The 16,449-nt window shown below is 39.0% G+C and overlaps 4 protein-coding genes across 4 annotated transcripts; all 4 read right to left on the bottom strand.

The window, feature by feature from the left end:
* Positions 1-809: 809 nt before the first annotated feature.
* LOC119797632 (deoxyribonuclease gamma-like) lies at positions 810-5,403 on the bottom strand. Its single transcript, XM_038306782.1, has 5 exons — positions 5,289-5,403; positions 3,274-3,386; positions 3,059-3,189; positions 2,581-2,608; positions 810-994 (listed from the first exon to the last, which is right to left on the bottom strand). Exons 1-5 carry the CDS (start codon positions 5,300-5,302, stop codon positions 810-812), a joined length of 471 nt encoding a protein of 156 aa, XP_038162710.1. The 5' UTR covers positions 5,303-5,403.
* Positions 5,404-6,680: 1,277 nt separating this feature from the next.
* On the bottom strand, positions 6,681-8,101 carry LOC119797619 (ribosyldihydronicotinamide dehydrogenase [quinone]-like). Its single transcript, XM_038306769.1, has 6 exons — positions 7,960-8,101; positions 7,658-7,822; positions 7,464-7,594; positions 7,282-7,395; positions 7,115-7,216; positions 6,681-7,039 (listed from the first exon to the last, which is right to left on the bottom strand). The coding sequence occupies exons 1-6, from the start codon at positions 7,961-7,963 to the stop codon at positions 6,743-6,745; spliced, it is 813 nt and encodes a 270-aa protein (XP_038162697.1). The 5' UTR covers positions 7,964-8,101; the 3' UTR covers positions 6,681-6,742.
* Positions 8,102-11,193: 3,092 nt separating this feature from the next.
* On the bottom strand, positions 11,194-12,533 carry LOC119797617 (ribosyldihydronicotinamide dehydrogenase [quinone]-like). Its single transcript, XM_038306767.1, has 6 exons — positions 12,448-12,533; positions 12,138-12,302; positions 11,935-12,065; positions 11,753-11,866; positions 11,585-11,686; positions 11,194-11,509 (listed from the first exon to the last, which is right to left on the bottom strand). The coding sequence occupies exons 1-6, from the start codon at positions 12,449-12,451 to the stop codon at positions 11,213-11,215; spliced, it is 813 nt and encodes a 270-aa protein (XP_038162695.1). The 5' UTR covers positions 12,452-12,533; the 3' UTR covers positions 11,194-11,212.
* A 2,351-nt stretch (positions 12,534-14,884) lies between these two features.
* LOC119797633 (ribosyldihydronicotinamide dehydrogenase [quinone]-like) lies at positions 14,885-16,210 on the bottom strand. Its single transcript, XM_038306783.1, has 6 exons — positions 16,150-16,210; positions 15,866-16,030; positions 15,657-15,787; positions 15,475-15,588; positions 15,307-15,408; positions 14,885-15,233 (listed from the first exon to the last, which is right to left on the bottom strand). The coding sequence occupies exons 1-6, from the start codon at positions 16,151-16,153 to the stop codon at positions 14,937-14,939; spliced, it is 813 nt and encodes a 270-aa protein (XP_038162711.1). The 5' UTR covers positions 16,154-16,210; the 3' UTR covers positions 14,885-14,936.
* Positions 16,211-16,449: the final 239 nt, after the last annotated feature.

Raw genomic sequence — 16,449 nt, 5'->3', positions numbered from 1 at the left:
GGAACATGAAGCTCACTAGAGTGAAACGTGCTGCCTTGGATATTTGTGCAATTTTGCGCTAAAAGCCCTAAAAAGAAAAGGTGACAACGTATTTGGACAAAGACATGGCTGAGCAAACGTGGCTACTATGGTCTGTCAATTTTACAGAAAGAACTTCATTTCACTCATTGCACCCCCGCCATGCTTCTGTGTTTTCATCTGAGAGGAAGAAGAAGAATCCTTGTTGCCCACTGAGCGATTTGCCCACGACAACCTTATGACGGCAGACTGAATTTCAAACATGTTTGATTTTCTCCTGACCTTACTACTCCTGAGGGGTAGGTGGTCGTTAGAGGCTAATCGGCCCTTGTTACCCCCTGTACACTAAACCACGCACCATCAGGCTGAAAGTCGGCCCGATTGGAAAATTATTTTACGACTGGAAAGTCGCCCTGAAAAGGGCAAAAAAATCGCACAGTGTACGCCCGGCTAAAGACGCTGCTGAAAGTGAAGTAAAGTAAGTAATTGTGGGTGTTTCTTATCTGGTGTTTTATCTTTAGGGCAACTGCTTCACTTTTATACTCATTGCTCAGCTTTGTCCAAAGTTGATCTATTTTTACTCTGGCCTTCTTGAAATGCAAAAATAACTTCTCCCGTCAGGTGCTAGCTCCAGAGGGACGACTGGCTAAGGATTCCTTCTTTGGATTCTTCTGGACCAATTCTTTCCTTTGCCAGTTTGACTTGAGGAAGTTCAAACGGTAACCAGCAGCACACACTGTAACAACTAGATAACCAGTATTATTGTAGTTCATGGCTATGTTGAGTGTTTTTCAGATCGATCTGACGTCTTTAGGCCAAACTACATTCCCACGGGTCATCTCAGCAACCCTCAACCGGAGGATCTGGATCTCCAGGTTGAGCTTCACCCGCTCCAAGAGCAGATTTCCTTTTCTCAGGGTTAGGGTTAGATTCCCGTCTTCACCCATCACAACACCTTTCATCGCATCGATCAGGCCTGCAGAGGAAGTAAAAGTGGGATATAATCACAGGGAGGAATCCTTATGGGGAAGTGAAATTGATTTGTTAAATATAATTACACTCTTAGCCCCTTTCTTTCAGCAAAAAAAAAAAAAAGGAGCCAGCAGAATTACCTAAGGAAAAATGTTTACAAGCTTTAACCCAGGATTTAAGATTGCAATAGGGATGCTTTTAAAATCAATTTATTAATTGCTGCTATACTTGTTATTGTTCATTTTTAACGTAATGAAAGTTGGACAAAATTAACTAACTAAATGCACTGCCAAACTGTAAATATAATTAAGTAAATTCTTTCTCAAATAAGTGCATTTTCCCTTTATGGGAGCAGCAATAAGATACAATCTGTTTAAAATAGTATATATATATATATATATATATATATATATATATATATATATATATATATATATATATATATATATATATATATATATATATCCAATAATCATGTTCTAAGGGCAAAACATCCTTCTTCTACTGGCAGATGATTTTATTATTTAGCTTCTCAAATTAAGAGCAAATACACGAATTGAGAGACATTTTTACTTAGTTTTAAACTGTTTTTGAAGCAAGTTTTGGAAGAAGCTGAAATCCTGATCCTCTTTCATCCAATAAATAGGCTTGTTTTAGCATGCTTAAATCATCTCTTTAATATCAAACATGTTACACTGCAAAAAACATCTAGAAATTCAAAAAGTCAAAATGTCTTAAATGAAGTGTGTCTACCAATAATTTGAGTAGGTAAATAAGATGATTTGCCAATGGAATGAGGATTTTTACTCAGTTAAGATGATTTACACTTAAAATAAGACAATAAAATAGTTTTTTTCTTATTTTAAATATAAATGATCTTGTTCCAAGTGTCTTTTTTTTGTTCCATTTTGTTTCATGGCACTCCGCTCCTGCCTTTGATATTGGCCAGCTTAACTGGGCTTTAACCATGTTATTATTATATTCATTTGAGTATTTGTACCCAAAATAGCAGTTTTATTAAAATGCTTTTGTAGCAGACAGTTCCAGGTTAAGTTCCTCCTTCAGTTTACACCCTGCAGCCATTTGGTGACTTAGAAACGACACTGTCAAGGAACGCTATGGACAGCGGAAACATGCAAGAGGAGGAGAGTTTAGTGTCGGAGGTCGTGGATGAGTCTCCTCCGTCATCCATTTTTTATTTAGAGGAGGAAAGCGGAGACGAAGATGTTGTGGAAGAGGACGCCAGGGCAGCAGAAGCTTGGTTTGGTGTAGAAGGCTTACAGCCGTACATGTTTGAGCCCTTGCCTCGCAACGCTGCCAGTTCTGTTAGCTCTACGCCTGCCGAAGACACAGACGTCCATCCCCGTGAACACTGGGACGGAACTCAATGGGAAAGGAAATGATTCTGATTTCTTATATTAACCGTTGGATATATTAGTTGCGACATACAGTCAAGATGCTATGACCGAAACATTTGATTGACAGATGACCGTTTATATATTATTGGCCAAATTTAGGTGTTCAGTCTGACGTATAACTAACTGGCCTTCATAAAATGATGAAATAAAAACCTGCGATGGACTGGCAGACCTGTCCAGGGTGGACCCCCACATCTCGCCTGTACACAGTTGGAGCACCAGCACCCCTCCGATCCCAGATATAAGCGTGATGGAAAATGTATGGATATATCTCCATTAATAAATAAATTATCTTTTTTTTCTTTCTTGTCAATCTTTATTTCTATTTAATTCTCTTAAATTAGCTAATTAAAGTCTCCTTAGCTGGATGCTGTTGGTAGAACCAATACTGACAGACTGATCTGTGCAGGTCTACTCTGATCTGCTGCAGATATCTGATTAATCAGATGGTAAATTCATCTTCAGGATGAATCTGAGCAGATCCATCAATACAGAGCAACCCTTTCCTCTCATTATAGAAATGAGCAGTTTTGTTTTGTTGAGTCCTTACATCAAAACATACAAAAAATGGCAGCCCACTGCTCCCCAAGGGGATGGGTTAAATGCAGAGAAGTAATTTCCCTCTGGGATTATTAGAGCATATAAAATACGAAAAAAAAAAAAAAAAAATCAGTCCTCCACTTCTTCTTGACATGAACAAAGACGTCGTAGAGTTTGTCCAGCTCCTTGTCCGAGTCCTCTGGTTTGGTGTGAACTGGGATAATCACCAGATCTTTCAGAACTGGGAGGAGATCAGACAGATATCAAGCTTATAAACATTTTTGCATAGATAATTTTACATTTATTACCACAAGTCATCTCTCACCTGTATTTAGGCACCTGAACCCAAGGATGTACGGATCCCTGGCAAACACGTCCAGCCCTTCGGTCTTCTCATCATCAAACTGGTACGAGCCCACCAGGTCAACCAGGTCGTCCCTGCAAACACAAAAAAGCACAACTTTATTTAAAAAGCTGTTTAAAAACAATAAAGCAGATCAGAGATTTAAAGCGTCACTAAAAGCAACAAGTACGGCGCTCTGAGAAAACAGAAGATGCACACAAATGGAAACAGTTAGCCTCTAAAGGCCAGAACACACTGAAAAGGCTGAGTCAGAGCTACAGAGTCTGAGGAGATTAAAACATCTTTAAAAGACTTTCTGTTGTTATGTGACATATAACCCGACTGAAAACTTTATTCTTTTCATTTTCACTATTCGGAAGATTTATGTCTATATATCATTATGGCTGATAATGCATGATAACCATCATTGTATCCTGTATGCATTTCTGACCTATTTGACATCATGGAAAACCAACCACTGTGATGCCATCGCTGCTCTACTTAATATAAACACCCACAATCCTTTGCTTCATTACTGTCACCGTCTCAGCAAAACACCACAGGACCAATCTGCTCCCCTTTCCCTCCTGACAAAGAAAATCTTACGCTTCAAAATGACTGACATGTATTGAGCATCCATATTTTCAGCAGTGATGGAAATTAATTAGGAGTAAATCTGGTTTCCTAGAACATTTGTTCATAATTTAACCTGGGAACTACCCTGAGACTTTAGTGCAGCAAGGCCAGGTGTCTGTAGCCATGGTTTCTTTAAATGCACAGAAAAAAAATCTCCCAAGGAAGACAATTAAAACAAATCTAAATCCATCAACTAATGAAATGTTTCTAATCTTCAGTAACTATTTAATACTATATATGGAAATGTTATTACTTTATTAATATTTTTTACCTTTGATATCATTTCTTTATTTAACAATTTAGTGATTTAGCTAAAGCAACAATCAAATAATAAATCAATCTGACTGTTAGGTGCACGTCTGTTATTCAGGCTCAAATAAACTACTTTAGGCAGTTTGTGAACTAAATTAGCCTGCCAATGAACGGATGAATTAATGGGTTAATGAATGAATAAACAGATGAAAGAATTAATAGATGGATGAATGGATGAATGAATGAGGTAATGAATATATGGATGAATGGATGGAAGGGTGAATGAATGGATGAACAAATGGGTCAATGAATGGAAGAATGAATGGATGAATTAATTGATGATTGAATTAATTAATTAATGGATAAATGAATGAGGGAATGAATGGGTGAATAAATATATGGAGGAATGCATGGATGGGTGAATGAATATATGGTGAATAGATGAATGAATGGATGAATTATTGATGATGAATGAATGGATGGATGAATAGATGGATGGGTGAATGGATATATGGATGAATGGATGGATGGGTGAATGAATGGATGAATTATTGATGAATGAACAGATGGATGAATGGATGGATGGGTGAATGAATATATGGATGGATGGGTGAATGAATGGATGAACGAATGTCTCAATGAATGGAAGAATGAATGGATGAATTATTGATGAATGAACAGATGGATGAATGGATGGATGGGTGAATGAATATATGGATGAATGGATGGATGAGTGAATGAATGGATGAACGAATGTTTCAATGAATGAATGGATGAATTATTGATGAATGAACAGATGGATGAATGGATGGATGGGTGGGTGAATGAATATATGGATGAATGGATGGATGGGTGAATGAATGGATGAACGAATGTCTCAATTAATGGATGAATGAATGGATGAACTATTGATGATAAATGAACGGATGGATGGATGAATGAATGGATGGATGGGTGAATGAATATATGAATGAATGGATGGATGGATGGGTGAATGAATGAATGAACAAATGGGTCAATGAATGGAAGAATGAATGGATGAATCAATGGATGATGAATAAAAGGATTGATGAATGAATGGATGAATGAATTGATGAATGGAGTCTCACCTGTACAGGAACATGAATTGCTTCTTGTAGCGTGTTCGGCCCAGGCGGGTGCTGATTTTCAGGGTGTAGTGATGTTTCTGGTTGGCCCTGAGCGGATACACAGAAATGCGTTTCTCAGTTTGTTTACTCCAAAGAAAAGCCGAAGGAAGAAGTTCAGGATGATAGAATTCACATTTCCACCCTTTATAAAAAGCATTGTTATGACCGCAGCAGTATGAAAAGTCAGTGGGTATATATTTCCATCCAGTAATTTCTGTCACAGTTATCCCAGCTGCGGTGGTGAGTGGTGCTGGTGTCCATCTCCAACTCTCTATGGGTGAGAGGCAGGGTCCACCCTGGACAGGTCTCCAGACAATCGCAGGGCAACACAGAGACAAACGGGACAAACAACCATTCACACTCACACCTAAAGAGGATCTAGAGAAGCCAATTAACCTAACAGTCATTTTTTTGGACTGTGGGAGGATGCCAGAGTACCCGGAGAGAACCCACGCCTCCTCAGGGAGAACATGCAAACTCCATGCATAAAGACCCCAGGCTGGGAATCGAACCCGGAACCTTCTTGCTGCAAGGCATCTATGCTTTGATTTTCTTTATTTTTGTGTGTTAAGCTTGACTCAAATGATTATTTTTATTTAAAAATGGGATAAAATATGGGATTTGCTGTCACAGCGGCCCACTGTCATCATAGGCTGTGCAATACGTGCACTACAGTATCAAACGATTTTCTAATTTTCAGGGGGCTTTCGAATTTTAAAAGATAAATTTATCACTTCGATACACATTTGCTGTTTCATAGAATCGTAGATTACAATTTCTAGTAGAAAATAGGCACATCTCATTGCATATTCAATAAAAGTCTATTTACAATTATACAAATCACAATGAAATAAGTCTGTTAATGGAGCATAATACTGTACTTCGGTATCCAATATAGGATAATGGAGTTGAGGTGGAAATTTTGGAAGCCAACTAGTAGTTCTCAAAGGTCAGAGTTGTACCTGATGGGTGTTCAAATACTTATTTTGCTACACACACCGAGTTATATTCACAGCATAAAATTGCTTGTTGCAGCCAATGACACGTCGGCATATTTTTGGCACGCCTCCGTGAATGTACCAAGACGACTGCAAGCAACTTCAGTTTTTCCACTCTTTGCTTTCCAGTGAATAAGTAGAGATCAAAGGCAGGAAAGCAAAGAGGAGAGTTACGGCTGGTTTGGGTCATAAAGAAACGTATTCCTGAATTTGTCCACAAAAAAGTACAAATTAGATGCTCATAAACAATGGGTCAAGAAACTGACACATCTCAAGTTGGGCAAATGGTCTGCTCTAGCCATTTTAGACAGGGCAACTACAAAAATTATTTTAGACATTCGATTTACACACAGGATGATTAGTTAGAATTTATTTCAGCAAATAATTAAAGCAGCTACAATGGAAAATGAAACTTCATCAGCACCCAGCTTTCATCTGGCTGTGAGGGGGCAGTGGTTTGTTCAGGTGGATGCCCACAGTCAGCCCAAACTCCTGGCTGGAATGCTTCTCATGGACATCAGGCTTCAACTGGAAAGCCTTCTCATCAAAGCAGTCCAAGGGAATGAAGGACAGAGGCTTTTCCTCCAGAAGTCCTTGCAGTCGTGTGCGCCAGCTATCCAGCATTCTCTTGCGATCTTCAGCTGCAGCAGAAGAAGGAGCCCAGAAGATCTGAGGGGCCAGAACCTGGAAACCACAGTAGTGCAGGATGCCGTTCTGCAGAGGAATGAAGTTGATTTAACATTTCCACTAGATGTAGGTTTATTGCAACAAAACACTACTGTACATTACCTGCAGTGGCCACAGTGTAACATTCATGTCTCCATTAATACCAGTTGGGCTGAACATGGATTCTAGAGATCCAGTGGTGAAGGACAGCATGGCTTTCTTGTCCTAAAAGCAGGAACAGGTTAAACAGATTATAGATTCCACCAAAACCTTCCTTATTAGAGTCTCACCTTGAAGATTCCCTGGCTGTAGCGCTTCTCTTTAGAAAAGGCAAAGCCATTGGTGAGAATACGGTCAATCAAGCCTTTCAGGATGGCAGGAACACTGAACCAGTACATGGGGAACTGAAGGAAAGAATACAGTTAATACAACATGGAGCATTTATCACCATATTACAGATATCCAGCAGTACCTGAAAAATGATGAGGTCTGCCTCAGTGAGCTTAGTTTGCTCCTTTGTGATGTCATCTGACAGTTTTCCCTGCTCCCATGCAAGTTTAGACTCTTCCAGATAACAGAAGTTCTCAGCATTCTTCACATCCCCTGTTCAGGAATTTTTAAATATTAGGTAATTGACATATTTGATCAGACAATTTCCAGTCATACCTTTGATGTCCTCAGCTGTAGCAGTGGCTTTAAAACTCATGGCATACAGGTCAGAGACTTCCACTGTGCAGCCCTGAGCAGTCAGGACCTCTACAGCAGCATTTTTAGCTGCAGCATTGAATGATCCAGAGCTCTGGTGAGCAAACACAATCAGCACTTTCTTTCCTACTAAGACATAAACTAGATTTAGCAACCTTTGATATCAAAAGCATTTTATTTGTTAATCCTAAATAAATTAAGCACAAAGGAAATGCCCCAACAGCACAAAAATTGGTGAGGAAATGGAAAACGGTTTACATTACCCATTTTACCAGCTGCTCAATCTTGTATGGCAGTTTAAAAGATAAAACAAACTCAAAGCTGCTTCATGTAGAGGAAAAACCTTTTGCCAGTTTTATACACTTCCATTGTTTGTACATTAGCTGACACATGTGTCTTCAATTAGACTCAATTAGCCAATTCTGGTGATGGAAGTGAGTTTTTTTTCTTCTCCTTTTTCTGATAAACTTCTGTCAGGCTCTGAGCTGTCTTGGCATAATGCTGCCCCCCACTGGTCTTATGGTATAGATTTAAAGATATTGGCAAGTAGTGTGAAAGAACCTCAGCTCCACTTTATCTAATCATTTAGAATTAGAAAAAAATGTTTATTTGCAATAAAATGAAGACTATTAAAAATCACAAAATTATGTAGACAAGTGATCTGAAGAATTTAGTAAAAACAATAGGAGGCTTTGATTTTAGCTTGACACCAGAGCTGATTGTAATGTCCTCATTGAAAACATTTCAGTAATTGGACATGGAAGGGTAGGGTCACCAACTCCTTTAAATAAATAAAATAAAGGACAGTTCTGGCCAAGCTTTGTCTTTACTACTGTCTGTGGAATAATATTGCGAACATTTGACCTTAACCTAATAAAACATTTATACGTTTTTTTTTTTCTAAATATGGTACAGTTCTGTTTTTTAGGGAACCGAAAACCCCAACAGAAAGATTTATGCATCTCACTACAAGTTGGCTGCATGCTCAAGTCACAAGATGGTGCTGTTGTGCAGAACATCCCTGGCATGTACAGTATGTGCAAGGTTTTACTTTGAAATGATACAGTGTATAAGTATACATGTCTCTTTTCAATACTTGGAAGAGAAACATAAACACAGTTAAAGATGATGAAATGCTCTCAATCTGCAGGTTTACTACTGATTCCTAGAATTTCTAAAAGTAGAATGGGAGGCTGATCTTTTAGTTATCAGACTCCTCTCTTGTGGAATCAACAACCAGTCTTAGACCATGAGGCAGACACCCTGTCTACTTTTAAGACAAGGCTTAAAACTTTCCTTTTTGATAAAGCTTATAGTTAGAGTGGCTCAGGTTATCCTGAGATATCTCTATAGTTATGCTGCTATAGGCATAGACTTCTGGAGGACAAAGGGACCCCCATTTCATCATTCTGCTTTAATTAATCTCTATTCTCCCACTCTGCAGAATGTGTTAGTTCAATCTTTAACGTTATTCTCTCTCTGCCTTTTCTCATAGTAGCTTTGCCTCATCTCTTCCTGTTTGGCTATGACATCATCCTGGAGAGAAATATCAGCTGTGCTGCTGCCATCAACACCTGTTTATAGATACTGGAGATCGGCCTGTTTTTCCAGTGTATTCTTGTTTCTCTGTGACTGGCTCGATGTGCTCTCTTCATCCTCTGACATGGGAGTTGGCTCAGAGACGGGGGCCGCCTTTTACAGTTGTTTTTGTATCTCTGCTTCTGTATCGTTGAACCCCAGTCGGCCTCAGCAGATGGCCGCTCACACTGAGCCTGGTTCTGCTGGAGGTTCCTTCCTGTTAAAAGGGATTTTTTTCCTCTCCACTGTCGCTACAAGCATGCTTAGTGTGAGGGATTGCATTAGAGTCAAAGATTCAATGCAATCAACTGGTTTTCCTTAGACAGAAAACTTTAAATCAATTTGACTGGATGATCTGTTGAACTGTAAAGTGCCATGAGATGACGTGTTGTGAATTGGCGCTATAGAAATAAACTGAATTGAATTGAATCAAACCGAATTGATGAATATGAACATCTCTTTACAGGACTAGAATGGTTGCTAGGTGAACACAAAATTAGACTGAACTCAGGTGTAAACCTGTGAATCATACACTGAGAATGTTGCTATGCAGGAAAGAGTCATCAAACAGTTTCACAAGATAGAAAAAGCTTAAACTTTTGCAAAGCAGTCAGAGCCTAATTAGTAGGTGGACAACATGTTGATGGTTTTCTTCAAGGAAAAATAAGGATTTGTATGATATTTAAAGATCCTAAAACAGAAGAGCAATATAATTACATTTTTTATATTGAATTTTTTTATAAATTGTTTTTGTAATTAAACAATTCACATTTATAAGAAAAAAAACTACATTCTCTTATTTCAAGAGCATAATATCAATATTACATTAAGGTTAAAAATATTAATTCCATTGACAGATCATTTTAGTTATTCAAATAGCAGGTACATTTATTTTAAGAAATTTTTATAAATTTATTGATCGTTTTTGAAGTGCTAAAAGGAGACTCAGCAGAATGTTTTGTTTACTCAACTCTCAATTAGCATTTACATTAGCACCTCTTTCCTCCATCAGTTTTCAGATCAAAGGATTCTTTTACTTCTGTAACAGTGCAGCCATGGCATTTACAGCTCTTGTAATTTGCCAGTGCTTGGCTTTTTACTGGTCCTGTAACTCTGCTGCTCTGCTGTCAGGAAAGCTTCAATCTGCATGCACCTTATATGGAATTATCAGGGTGGTGATTATGCAGTTTTATATTTCTTGGGAATGTGCATCAACGGACTGCATCACATTAATGATCATTCACTGAAATTAACATTGGCCCCTGGCAGTGCCGAGTGGGATAGAAAAAGTCTGAACAAACTAGTAAGAAAGGCTGCTTCTGTCCTAAGCTGCACTGTGGACTTGGAGGAAGTGGCTGACCACTGAGCCTTAGAACAGCGAGTCTGCACTGCAGACTCACTGGAAATTGAGGGTGTAATGGCGAACGAAATACTTGACAATTAAATGCAAGTTCTGCTGGTTTACTGCATCTTTATCATTTGAAGTCAAGTTCCTCTTTTAACTGTATTCATTTCCTAAGTAAAAAATTTTTAATTTCATGTCAAACTGCACAGAGCTATAGCCATGCATATAGGGCATCACTGAGTTTCATTAGCAATGACTGCTTTGCCTTTCTGGTAGAGGGAAAAGGACATTCCATTTAGGCCCCCTCTGGCGTGCGAATGTGATGATAGTGAAGCAGTGGTGCATAGGGGCAGTTTGGGCCCAAACCCTCCTGCATGAATGAAGTATACTTGTGATCCAAGAAGCAAATTACCATCCTTTCCAAGTACATGTAGTGCAATTTATATTCAGAATCCACTGGTTCCTTGGTTATACCCGTAAACTAATCACATGAACTACAGACTTCTAAAATCCAATATGCACAAACACAAACGTTTTAGTTCTATATTTATTCCAAACATTAAGGCAACTACAATGAAAAACATGGCATCTCATCAGCATCCAGCCTTCATCTGGCTGTGAGGGGGCAGTGGTTTGTTCAGGTGGATGCCCACAGTCAGCCCAAACTCCTGGCTGGAATGCTTCTCATGGACATCAGGCTTCAACTGGAAAGCCTTCTCATCAAAGCAGTCCAAGGGAATGAAGGACAGAGGCTTTTCCTCCAGAAGTCCTTGCAGTCGTGTGCGCCAGCTATCCAGCATGCTCTTGCGATCTTCAGCTGCAGCAGAAGAAGGAGCCCAGAAGATCTGAGGGGCCAGAACCTGGAAGCCACAGTAGTGCAGGATGCCGTTCTGCAGAGGAATGAAGTTGATTTAACATTTCTACTAGATGTAGGTTTATTGCAGCAAAACACTACTGTACATTACCTGCAGTGGCCACAGTGTAACATTCATGTCTCCATTAATACCAGTTGGGCTGAACATGGATTCTAGAGATCCAGTGGTGAAGGACAGCATGGCTTTCTTGTCCTAAAAGCAGGAACAGGTTAAACAAGATCATAGATGCCACCAATGACTTCCTTATTAAAGTCTCACCTTGAAGATTCCCTGGCTGTAGCGCTTCTCTTTAGAGAAGGCAAAGCCATTGGTGAGAACACGGTCAATCCAGCCTTTCAGGATGGCAGGAACACTGAACCAGTACATGGGGAACTGAAGGAAAGAATACAGTTAATACAACATGGAGCATTTATCACCATATTACAGATATCCAGCAGTACCTGAAAAATGATGAGGTCTGCCTCAGTGAGCTTAGTTTGCTCCTTTGTGATGTCATCTGACAGTTTCCCCTGCTCCCATGCAAGTTTAGACTCTTCCAGATAACAGAAGTTCTCAGCATTCTTCACATCCCCTGTGGAAGAGGTTGTCAGACATCATGGTAGCAAATACTTAACATATTTAATCATCCCAGATTGTTTTATACCCTTGATGTCTTCAGCTGTAGCAGTGGCTTTAAAACTCATGGCATACAGGTCAGAGACTTCCACTGTGCAGCCCTGAGCAGTCAGGACCTCTACAGCAGCATTTTTAGCTGCAGCATTGAATGATCCAGAGCTCTGGTGAGCAAACACGATCAGCACTTTCTTTCCTACCAAGAAATGGAGGACTAGATTTAGCCATTTTTAGATCAGAAATAATAACCAAAACATATGAATTGATCCCGTTAAAGATTAAAAGTTGAATTTTCATCAGCATCATGAATATTTGAAGGAACAAAGACCAAACTAGATTACCCATCTCAGACTCTATATCATAGGCAGTATGATCAACTTTGAAACAGCTGGTTCCAGCTATGGTCACTCTGCGGCTTCTTCTTCTGCCTTATGATAATCTGCAGCTGAACTCCACCTGCTGCTTTAATGTACCTCAAGTGTTTGGCTTCAAGTTGACTCAGGTGTTGTCAATCAGCATTGATAAGATTCTCAGCTGTTAGTCTGATTCTTTTCTACATTGGTGGATCACAAACAATTTACAGGTTCACACCACCCCCGTAATGTAGTATGAGTGTCTAACGTCCACCCACTGAATTCTGCTTTTTGATATTATGTAGATTAAGTTTATGAAAAATGTTTTTTGCTTCTTAAATAGATGTACTTCTGGTTTCATTCAGTTCCAAAGATTCACTCTAGTCCCATCCTGTCTCTCTTGATGCTTCCGATCTTCCTTTTTCAGTGATATAAGCGACAAAGTTAAGCAATATTTATTCCACTACTTCTTTTTCTTCTAGTCCCTCAACTTCATCAGTGTTTCCCTATAAATTATATGCTCCTGTCATTAAAATGGGTAATGATCTGCCCTCAGATTAATTATTGCTTATTGTCTTTTTTTTTTCTTACTATGCAATTCATTGTAAATACAAAAACATGTATTTGCTGTCTTATATTAATTTCCTCTCTGTGCAATCTTTCCATTTTCTCACTTTAAATATGGATATACCTTCCTAAAAAGTGTGTGTAAATGTTATTACCCATGAAAGCTCTTTTAGGTAATTTGTCTGTTGTTTCGAAAAGAATGAGACATAGATTGCCAAATTGATGGATAAATGAAAACTGATGTTTTTAATAAAGCTAATTTATTCTGCAGACAATCACACATTTTATTCTACAATTTCAAATCTTTCTTTCTCAGCATTCGTGCTAATCGAAGTGTCAAACCGTGTCAATAAATTCATTGTAACTTTAAAACATTAAGTATACATTGATTTCTTCCAATGTGTTTTGAATCGTTTTCTAATATTCTTACTTAAATGTGGTGTAATTTATTATTTAGTAACAACACGCCTATTCCAAAGGGGTAACATTTCATAGGCAGGCTCTCTGACACCTCGATGTCAAACAGTATTTGGTTAAGCATTATGGGTTGACTCTGAGACCCTGAATATCAGGCAGGATGGAGTTGGCAGTTTGCCAAACAGCCCAGTATACATGCAGACGTTTTAAGATTATAAAGATATTTCAACACTTCGGTTGTGTTTAAAATGTAACTGAAAATACAGTCAAGCTCAACATTGATACTGCCGGCAGAATTAGATGATGTACTTTCCATTCAACAAAAAGACGTAAATTATACAGGCATCTCAAAATATAAAATGGGCAAAAAGTAATTTAAAAAGTTGTTTCATTTGTATTGAAACAAAGATAATTCCCAAATCATTTTCAGAAAAAAAATATTGAAATTACGAACATCAACTTACACTTGCTGACCAGCGTTTTGTATGTTTCCACAGATATTTTAAAGATCTGTTTGCCTTTTTTTTTTTTAGATGATCTTTTTCCTCATCATACTTACAGTTCAAAGCACTTCATACTTGAGCCAAATGGGTCAAGTGCCTTAACAAGGGACAACTCAGTATTAAATTTTCAGACAGCAAGAGGACTTTTTCCACTGAACCACACTCGATACAATGCCATATAACAAGGCATGGAGCTCCGGGTCTTAGAATGAAGTGCCCCTGTCTACAACTCCAACATTTAGCTTCTTAATCAGATTACACTCTCGCTGTTCAAAAACACTGCTTCCAGTAAGAAAGAAAAATTTAATCCCTTCAAGTCCCAAAACATTGCACTACCTCTAACCAGTAACCCTCTGTTTGCACCTTCCTGCAGAGGGTCCACCACATACCATGTAGTGGATAGGGCGAGTGGACCATTGAGCCCTAGAACAGCAAGTCTACATCAGGGCAGACTCACTGGAATTTAAAGTGGGTGTAATGACAAATTATATACTTGACAATGAAATGCAAGTTACTGCATCTTTATCATTTGAAGTCAAGTTCCTCTTATACTTTTGACTGTATTCATTTCTTAAGTGAAAATTTTTTAATTTCATATCAAACTGCTCAACAGAGCTATAGCCATGCATATAGGGCATCACTGAGTTTCTATAGGAATGACTGCTTTCCCTTTCTGGTAGAGAGAAAAGAGCATCCCATTTAGGCCCCCCCTGTCGTGAGAATGTGATGATAGTGAAGCAGTGGTGCATAGGGGTAGTTTTGGCCTAAACCCTCCTGCATGAAAGTATATTTGTGATCCAAGAAGCAAATTACCATACTTCCCAAGTGGTGCCATTTATATTTAGAAACCAATGGTTCCTTGGTTATACTCCGCCATGAACCAATCACAGGAACTATGGACTTATAAAATTCAATATGCACAAGCACAAACTTTAGTTCTATATTTATTCCAAACATTAAGGCAGCTACAATGAAAAACATGGCATCTCATCAGCATCCAGCCTTCATCTGGCTGTGAGGGGGCAGTGGTTTGTTCAGGTGGATGCCCACAGTCAGCCCAAACTCCTGGCTGGAATGCTTCTCATGGACATCAGGCTTCAACTGGAAAGCCTTCTCATCAAAGCAGTCCAAGGGAATGAAGGACAGAGGCTTTTCCTCCAGAAGTCCCTGCAGTCGTGTGCGCCAGCTATCCAGCATGCGCTTGCGATCTTCAGCTGCAGCAGAAGAAGGAGCCCAGAAGATCTGAGGGGCCAGAACCTGGAAGCCACAGTAGTGCAGGATGCCATTCTGCAGAGAGAAATTCCATTGCTTGTATGTGTCCATGTTGTGTGGTTGCAGTAGGCAAAACAAACGACATTACCTGCAGTGGCCACAGTGTAACATTCATGTCTCCATTAATACCAGTTGGGCTGAACATGGATTCTAGAGATCCAGTGGTGAAGGACAGCATGGCTTTCTTATCCTAAAAGCAGGAACAGGTTAAACATGATTATAGATTGAACCAAAACCTTCCTTATTAAAGTCTCACCTTGAAGATTCCCTGGCTGTAGCGCTTCTCTTTAGAGAAGGCAAAGCCATTGGTGAGAACACGGTCAATCCAGCCTTTCAGGATGGCAGGAACACTGAACCAGTACATGGGGAACTGAAGGAAAGAATACAGTTAATACAACATGGAGCATTTATCACCATATTACAGATATCCAGCAGTACCTGAAAAATGATGAGGTCTGCCTCAGTGAGCTTAGTTTGCTCCTTTGTGATGTCATCTGACAGTTTCCCCCGCTCCCATGCAAGTTTAGACTCTTCCAGGTAACAGAAGTTCTCAGGATTTTTTACCTCTCCTGTGCAACATTTGTCAATCCTAATTAAACCATTTTGCTGAAAAATATTTGTTCAGCCATTATAAGTTCATACTGTACCCTTGATGTCCTCAGCTGTAGCAGTGGCTTTAAAACTCATGGCATACAGGTCAGAGACTTCCACTGTGCAGCCCTGAGCAGTCAGAACCTCTACAGCAGCATTTTTAGCTGCAGCATTGAATGATCCAGAGCTCTGGTGAGCAAACACGATCAGCACTTTCTTTGCTGTTGGTGCAACAAAAATAAATTAATTTTCTTTGGAGAAACATGACATTGTTTTATCACAATCTTTTTTTTTTTTTTTCTCCTTTCTTCCCCAACAGCCACATGCTACTAGTACTTACGCATTCTGAAACAGGAACTAAATATCAATCCACAACCAAACCTAAAAAAGAAGTCACTGCCTACATTTCAGACTTGCTGAGCTGTTTTTATACACAGCTGGTGCTCCAACTCAGTCAGGTGATGACAATTTACAATTAGCCCAAAGATTTACTACCTAGGGTCATTACAGATGACCAGGTTTTACAATAGTATGAAAGCTGTAGAAGTTGTTACTTGTCCAGCAATGAACAATATTACAATATATTACATACATCAAAAATAAACTACAGACTATAAGTTACCTTAAAATAGATTTTTTT

Source organism: Cyprinodon tularosa, unplaced genomic scaffold, assembly GCF_016077235.1.
Source record: "Cyprinodon tularosa strain WSP-4 unplaced genomic scaffold, ASM1607723v1 ctg590, whole genome shotgun sequence".
Taxonomy (NCBI): domain Eukaryota; kingdom Metazoa; phylum Chordata; class Actinopteri; order Cyprinodontiformes; family Cyprinodontidae; genus Cyprinodon; species Cyprinodon tularosa.
This window is presented reverse-complemented; position numbering and strand designations above follow the sequence as displayed.